The following is an 8,419-nucleotide window of genomic DNA, read 5'->3' as shown; positions in this document are numbered from 1 at the left end:
ATCCCATGAAATTCATATGTTGAAGCCCTATCCCCCAGTATCTCAGAATGTAACTATATTTGAATATACAGTCTTCAAAGACCTCATTGAATTAAAATGAGTCCATTTTGGTAGGTCCTAATGAAATCTGAAGCAAAGAGAGAGCTGGGGCTTCGACTCAGAGATAAACAGAGAAAAGACCATATGAAGACACAGCAAGAAGTTGACCATCTGCAAGCCAAGGAGAGAGGCCTCAGAAGAAACCAAATCAGCTGACTCCTTTATCTTGGACCTCTAGCCTCCAGAACTGTGAGAAAAATGTCTGTTGTTGAAACACCCAGTCTGTGGTATTTTGTTATAGCAGCCTGAGCAGACTAATACAAGCTACTGTACTCATGAAATTGTGCAGCCCTTTGGGGCTCACCAAGGAGTCTCTGCCATTACAGAGAAGGTACAAATACTCATAACTCAAGCCAGAATGAATTATAAAGGAAGATCCGAGCAAAGTACCTTGGGACCAACAAGGGAGCCAAATTCTTTCCACTGGGGCTTGAGGCTTGAAACAAGAGGTGTCACCTGAGCTGAACCTTCAAAGATGGGCAAAATTCCAATCACGGGAGACAAGGGGAGATGGTGGTACTTGGTGGGGGAGGAAGGGAGGGACAGAGCCTTATGAGTGTAAACTACATTCATGCTATACCTGGAACAAGGTCGGTGGTTTGCAAACCAATCTAAACGTCAGAACTAACTGGAAGCTTTTTAAAAAGTATATAGATGTGCAGGCCCTACTCCTGCTAAGTCAGGAGTTCCAGAGAAAATGTACTGGAATCTTTATTTTAACCAATTCCTCAGATGAGTTGTATCAACTTCATCAAGCTTAAAGACTCCTTTTGAATAAAAACATCTGCTCCCTCTCCCCTATAGGGATGCCTGCTCCCTCTGCCCTGTAACTGCTATATTTCTACTGAATAAGAAAATACATCAAGACAGAAAAAGGGAGTCACTCATGCTCAGGTAGAAGGTGAAATAAGGGGAAAGTAGCATTTTTCTCACCAGCTAAGACCTAGAGCCAAGGTCTTAGGAGGAAGGGAAAGGGACAAAAGGCCCAACTGATGTCTGTCTCTTTCTCTTCCCCTTTCCCTAATTGCTCTGAGAAGGGGGTCATCTTGTGTAAGTTGTTTTGTTTTGTTTTGTTTTGTTTTTTAACTGAAACTCAAAATCCTCCCTTCTGAAGTGATGAAAGGAATCCCTACTTGTTAGAGTATGGATTAGGTGAGATCATTTATGTAAAGTAGAAAGCCCAGTATTGGACTTCACTGTATCCGCTAGCCCCACTCACACCCTACCAACACACGTATGAACTCTTCAACATACATTTTGAAGCTGGGTCCTTTAGGCAGTCTTTCCTCAACTTAGGGTTTCTTGAAGCCCAAAACTTACCTCAGAAAAGCTCTGTTTCAATAACAAATTCACACCAATAAGGGCCTACTTCCATAACTCAACAGTCAGTGAGCCCCCCGATGAGCTATCCTCCCAAAGGGATCACAGGTTTGCTCAAGTAGATGAAAAGCTACATGCAGACAGTGATACCCTGCTGTTCTTTCCAGATTCTTCTCCCTCCTGCCTTGAAAGTCACCTTCTCCAGAAAAGGTGACTCTGATACCCCGCCCCCCGATATCCCTCTCATAAATCCTTCATTTAGTTTCCCTCAGTATCTCTTCTTGCTTTCATTCATTCATTCATCTAATCAGGAAAAGACTAATCATGCCAGGACTTATTTTGGACACTGAATGAACAAACGGGCAAGGTCTCCACTCTCCTCAGGCTGCCATTCTAGGAGGGGAAAGATAGTAAAAATTCAATATGCAGCATATGGGTATAAATGCTAAGAGGAAAACCAAAACAGGGTAAGAAAGCAAACAGAGATCTTGCTATTTGGGTAGGACAGTCAGGAAGACCTCACTGAGGTAGGGTCTGAGCAGAAACATGAAGAAATGAATGTGTAGGCCAGCTGGATATCTGGGAAGAGGGTTCCAGGCAGCATCTTTTTTCCCTATAGTGGCAGGGGTCTTGTGATTTTCAGTTTCTCCATCACTATTACAGGCCAATTTGTGTCACTCCAGAAAAGATATGCTGGGATCCTAACTAACCCCCAGTACTTCAGCATGTGACCTTATTTGAAGATAGGGTCTCAGCAGAGGGGATTGAATTAAAGTGAGGTCATTGTGATAGGCCCTAATCCAATATGACCGCTGTCCTTAGAAAAAGGGGAAATTTTAGACAAAGGCACACAGGAAAACACCACGAGATAAAGGCAGAGATCAGGCGATGATGGCCGGCAAATGACCCAACTGTAGGAGAGAGACCTGGAATAGATTCTCCCTCACAACCCTCAGAACCAGCCCTGGTCACACTTGAAAATGGCACTTCTAGCCTCCAGAACTGGGACAATAAATTCCTGCTCTTCAAGCCTGAGTGACGTAAACAAACTCTGTAGTACTTTGTCATGGCAGCCCTAGGAAACTAATATAGCCATCTGTCGCTGTGAAGGTCACACACAGACCACTGCAGAGGATAAAGCCTGGGTTACCAGGGGCTCTGCGTACTGTAGGTGACTATAACAAACCTAACTGGACTCCCTGTTTCCAGGCTTATTTTCTCCATCCATTCTCCACAGTCCGATCCTGATCTCTCTAAAATGAAAATGGGATCATCTCACTGGTTCACAAGCCTTCACCTGCTTCTTGTTTTCTTCAGGATACAACCTGAATTCCTCAGCTTGGGAACCAAAGACCACAGGATCCAGCCCCTATTTACCTCTCCAACCTTGCTTCTCTCATCTCTGCCCCCTCCTCTGGTGGCCTGACTTCCACTCATCCTCCGGCCTCAATTTAGGTACCACCTACACTGGGAAGCCTTCTGAAGACCGCTAAGGCGAGGTTCGGTGTCCCTCCCATGTATTTCCAGAAGTCCTGGCATTGAATGCTGTTGTTGCACTTATTACAGTGTGCCCGAGGCCTGATAGGCCTGTTTGTCTATCTCCACTTTTCGAATATGAGTTCCTATATTGGTTGTTTCTCTAGGCACTAGGAAAGTGTCTGGCTCTTGGGGAACATTCACTGGACAGATGAGTAAATGCACAAAGCATGCCGTGTTTTAACCAGCTGGTCCCAGAACTAATTTTTTTTTTCCCCTTTAAGGGGTGGGGGGCGGGGGGCGGGGAGGTGACCTTTGAAGAGATTTCCCAATAGCCTGTGAAACCACTGGGCCTGGATGAAGCTGCACCTTTTCTTAATGGTTCCAAGAGGAATTTAGATTAGACATTCAAGAGTTGGTCCTTGTGTTGCAAGACGCTGCAGTGTAAGGAAGGGAAGTAAACAATCTATGGCAGGATTTTTGAGTCTGGGGTTGACCAGCAGGAGCCTATTTTTTGATACAAAGTGGCACTTGCAGGTTTCTTCCCAGCCTCTGATTCTGCAACTGCAAGTCCATGACCTACAAGTAAAAGTGGTGGGTGGACAGGAGAGCAGGGGATTACTGCAACCAACAATGCAATGTACTTGTGCACAAGGCTCCAAAAAAAGTAAATATTTTTGAGGTTTAAAAATTATTGCACGGACACGAAAGATATTATTGCACACAGTTATAAATGCTGAAGAGACTGAAAAAGAGAGGAAGACAGTAACAATGTTTAAATATATATATATATAATATTATATTTGTACACTAAGTATATATATATCTAGATACCTAACTAGAGGAAGACAGAGAGGTAAGAGATTAACGAAACCAGGATTTGCTTCCTTTTACAAATTCCTGAAAGGGGAAATGTATGTATCAGAATTTCCAGTCCTCAAAAAATACGGCCTAAAAAAGTCCTGTGAGCAAGAAGGGAGAAAAGGAGGCGTGGAGGGCGGGGGACTAGCTCTTCGTAGCAGGAAGTCTTCAATGGCAATCGAGTCATGAAGAAACAACTCAGAACAGAAGTCCTTATTCGGAGCGCTAAACTCGCTTTTAGCACATAAAGAGCAATATAAAACCTCGGAGCAGTCTCATCATGGTGTTGGGGAAACAACTCGGCTTCCCCATGTGAGAAAGCAAAGAGAGCTCCCACCGGGTAGTAGCCCAGACCCGTGTAAGCGTTTTTTATTTGCAAGTCAATGAGCCAAATGGACGACCGGGCTACTTGTGCCGCGTCCTGAGAAGCAAGGTTATTATTATCGCCTATTGCCCCACTGAACAATTTCACTGAAAAGGAAGAGTCCCGGCAGCGTGTGTGCGCACGGTGCCATACGGGACGTGCAGCTACGTGCCCACCTCCAGAACGACTTTATTTACAAAGCGATTACCATGTTATCTATTTGTTTTCCCTTTCCAGCAACAGCAGCTTCACTCAGCCCTCGAATTTCTTAATTACAAACCCGTTCGCTCCTAAATCAACCCCAAATCTTCAGGCAGAGCCCGGAGGGAGGCTGTGCAAGTTTGCACACACCCCCACCTCCCGGATCAAGGGCAACAGCAGAAGCAAGAAACTGTGTATGTGCAAAAAGGTGGATCTGGGGACGAGGATCGCTGAGTTTGTTTACAGAGCAGAGACGCCTCAGCTCGGATGCCAAAGCTACCAAGAGCTGCAAACGCAAACTTAGCAGAAGCACACGTACCCCGGGAGCGGCGAGCGGGCCCGAAAGCGCGGACCGGAGTCCCAAGAGCGGGAGCGGAGGCAGCGAGCCCGCGAGCGCGCTCGGTCCACCTGCAGCCGCTGCCGCTCCCCGCCCCCAGCTTCTGTCCTTGAAAGGAGTAGGGAAAACAAATGCGTCCGCACGCTGAATATCTAGATCAGGATTACCCAGTGCCCCTGTAAAAACACAAAGGCACAACCCAGTAAAGTGTGCTCGGGGAAGGGGGCATTTTCTGTCCGGGGATTTAAAACCCCACTCGGAGAAACACAGCCATTCTTCGCGGCCCGGGGGTGGGGGGAAATGGGAGGGTGTTGCAAAGCCGGGGAGGCATAAGGGCACTACGGAGGAAGGGGGCGGTGAGAGAACCCCCCCTTTTCCCGTAGAAGGCACCTCAGATCGCTAGGTGAGCCAAGCGGGAGAGCTGGGAATGGGGGATCCGACCAGAGGGGAGCGGTGCGTTTTCCTCCCTCCTTTCAGGGCTGGCGCTACTTTGGGGCTAGCGCTCCAGAGGTCATTTTCTCCCCGCTCCGGGGGCAGCCGGGCTGATCCGCGTTTATGGAGCGGGACGAAACCAGAGTCGGCCGCAGCGAGGCGGCGCTTGGGCCCGCAGCCTCTGCGCACGTGCCTCTGGCCGCGGGGACGCGGCTCGCCTACCCGGTCCGGCGTGCCCGGGGCTCCGGAGTCCGCGTTTTGCCACCGCCCGCCCGGGAGGCTCGCTCCGCCCTTCCTGAAATCCCTTATATTAACTGTGGCCAAAGCCCTAAGAAACACAGCTCATTGTTGGCAGCTGCTGGACGGTCTTACCGAGCTGTGAGGGCAGCAGAGAGAAAATAAAAGGGAACGGCTCCGATTCTGCCCCAGCGGCCACTGCAAGACTTTGGTGCCGACATCGCGACAGCGAGCGCCCTGCACACTAGAAAGGTCCCCTCTATGTGCTGCTGAGCCGGTCCTGGACCCGACGATCCCGCCCTCGGTCTTCGGAGCAGAAATCGCAGAGACGGAAGGTAAGCGCGGCGGGCGAAGCTGGCTGGGGCGCCTGCCAGCCTAGTCCTCTGAGGGCTGGGTTTGCCCGGAGGAAGAGCGTGAGGCGGAGCTGGGGAATAACAACAGGATGTGCAACAACAGGATGAGGAGGGCTGATTTAATGCCTGAAGTTCGCGGCAGGGCTACGGGGCACTTCCTTTATTAGGCGACTTAGGGGAGCAGAGGGGGGTGTGGGCTCGGGTCCGCCTGCCGGATCACAGGAGAAGGGACTGTTTGTTGAGCGCCCATCTCTGTTGTGGGTGGCAGGTCCGCTGTGGTGGCGAGCCCGGCTGCACAGGCTACTAGTAGGATCGCAGGGAGGGCGAGCGATTTCGCAGTCGACGTGCGTCCGGGGAGCCTAGGGGCCAGAGGCGAGAAAAAGTGGGGTGCGCCGCGGTGGGCTGCACGTGTGGCACGGGTCCTAATCGTCTGCTCTCTTCACTTTCAGGACTGGAAATGGCAGACCATATGATGGCCATGAACCACGGGCGCTTCCCCGACGGCACCAATGGGCTGCACCACCACCCTGCCCATCGCATGGGCATGGGGCAGTTCCCGAGCCCCCATCACCACCAGCAGCAGCAGCCCCAGCACGCCTTCAACGCCCTAATGGGCGAGCACATACACTACGGCGCGGGCAACATGAATGCCACGAGCGGCATCAGGCATGCGATGGGGCCGGGGACTGTGAACGGCGGGCACCCCCCGAGCGCGCTGGCCCCCGCGGCCAGGTTTAACAACTCCCAGTTCATGGGCCCCCCGGTGGCCAGCCAGGGAGGCTCCCTGCCGGCCAGCATGCAGCTGCAGAAGCTCAACAACCAGTATTTCAACCATCACCCCTACCCCCACAACCACTACATGCCGGATTTGCACCCTGCTGCAGGCCACCAGATGAACGGGACAAACCAGCACTTCCGAGATTGCAACCCGAAGCACAGCGGCGGCAGCAGCACCCCCGGCGGCTCGGGCGGCAGTAGCACCCCCGGCGGCTCGGGCGGCACCTCGGGTGGCGGCGCGGGCAGCGGCAACAGCGGCGGCGGCAGCGGCGGCGGCAGCGGCAGCAACATGCCCGCCTCTGTGGCCCACGTCCCTGCTGCAATGCTGCCGCCCAATGTCATAGACACTGATTTCATCGACGAGGAAGTGCTTATGTCCTTAGTGATAGAAATGGGTTTGGACCGCATCAAGGAGCTGCCCGAACTCTGGCTGGGGCAAAACGAGTTTGATTTTATGACGGACTTCGTGTGTAAACAGCAGCCCAGCAGAGTAAGCTGTTGACTTGATCGAAACCCCGGCAAAAAGAAATCAAACCCTCCCCACCCCGCCCCCCCAACTTCGGTGTGAATTAAAAAACATTCCCTTAGACACAGTATCTCACTTTTCAGATCTTGAAAGGTTTGAGAACTTGGAAACAAAGTAAACTATAAACTTGTACAAAATTGGTTTAAAAGAATTGCTGCCACTTCTTTTTTTCTGTTTTTGTTTCGTTTTTGTAGCCTTGACATTCACCTCCCTTATGTAGTTGAAATATCTAGCTAACTTGGTCTTTTTTGTTGTTTGTTTTTACTCCTTAGTTCCTCACTTTCTCCAGTGCTCAACTGTTAGATATTAATCTTGGCAAACTGCTTAATCTTGTGGATTTTGTAGATGGTTTCAAATGACTGAACTGCATTCAGATTTACGAGTGAAAGGAAAAATTGCATTAGTTGGTTGCATGAACTTTGAAGGGCAGATAATACTGCACAAACTCTGCCATCTCGCTTCATTTTTTTAACTATGCATTTGAGTACAGCCTAATTTTTTAAATATGCTAAACTGGAAGATTAAACAGATGTGGGCCAAACCGTTCTGGATCAGGAAAAGTCATACTGTTCACTTTCAAGTTGGCTGTCCCCCTCCCCCATATGTACAGACAATAATAGGGTGTGGAATGTCGTCAGTGGCAAACATTTCACAGATTTTTATTTTGTTTCTGTCTTCAACATTTTTGACACTGTGCTAATAGTTATATTCAGTACATGAAAAGATACTACTGTGTTGAAAGCTTTTTAGGAAATTTTGACAGTATTTTTGTACAAAACATTTTTTTGAAAAAATACTTGTTAATTTATTCTATTTTAATTTGCCAATGTCAATAAAAAGTTAAGAAATACTTGTTTTCTAGAAGTCATTGTTGGGGGGGGTGGTTCCTTTCCGTGGCTTTTTTCCTCTTCTTGAACACTTTATTGATGAGAGTAAGCATTCCAAAGGATAAATTACAGGACACTAAAACAGGTCATGATGAGCTTAAGTGGAGAGCAGGATTTAACATAATTGGCATAATGCTTCATTGTTACCATTGTAACATGCCTCTTGGTGTGGTTCAATCAGAAGCTGCAAAGTTGTCAAAGAGCATTTTTTTCCTTAATTGCCATCATTCTCAAGTGTACTCCAGAGTTAGGTTTGTAACACTAAATATCAAATATTTTCTTCAGAGTGTGTGTGTGGAGGGGGGAACCAAGTGTTTCTGGTGACACCTGATTCAACTACGTCAATGAAAGTAGATCGGGATAATATACTGGGAGATGGATGAGGATGGCATTAAACATAAATCTGCCTTTATCTCTAGTGACGAATTTTATTTCTCAGCAAAAGTCCTAAGGAGAGGCACACATTTTCCAGCTTAATCTCTGAAATAGCTTCTGACTGGTTTATAGTCCTAAGAGGGAGAGGGGGCAGAATTCCACCTTGAGGCATTC

General features: G+C 48.7%; 1 protein-coding gene across 1 annotated transcript; it reads left to right on the top strand.

The window, feature by feature from the left end:
* The first annotated feature begins 5,422 nt into the window (after positions 1-5,422).
* On the top strand, positions 5,423-7,833 carry LOC111147852 (Cbp/p300 interacting transactivator with Glu/Asp rich carboxy-terminal domain 2). The gene is made up of 2 exons (XM_022504103.1): positions 5,423-5,662; positions 6,130-7,833. Exon 2 carries the CDS (start codon positions 6,138-6,140, stop codon positions 6,957-6,959), a length of 822 nt encoding a protein of 273 aa, XP_022359811.1. The 5' UTR covers positions 5,423-5,662; positions 6,130-6,137; the 3' UTR covers positions 6,960-7,833.
* The last annotated feature ends 586 nt before the right edge of the window (positions 7,834-8,419 follow it).

Source organism: Enhydra lutris, unplaced genomic scaffold (genome assembly GCF_002288905.1).
Source record: "Enhydra lutris kenyoni isolate GAN:26980312 unplaced genomic scaffold, ASM228890v2 scaffoldscaffold17, whole genome shotgun sequence".
Classification (NCBI taxonomy): Eukaryota; Metazoa; Chordata; class Mammalia; order Carnivora; family Mustelidae; genus Enhydra; species Enhydra lutris.
The sequence above is the reverse complement of the archived record's forward strand: the minus strand, read 5'-3'. Positions and strand labels throughout refer to the sequence as shown.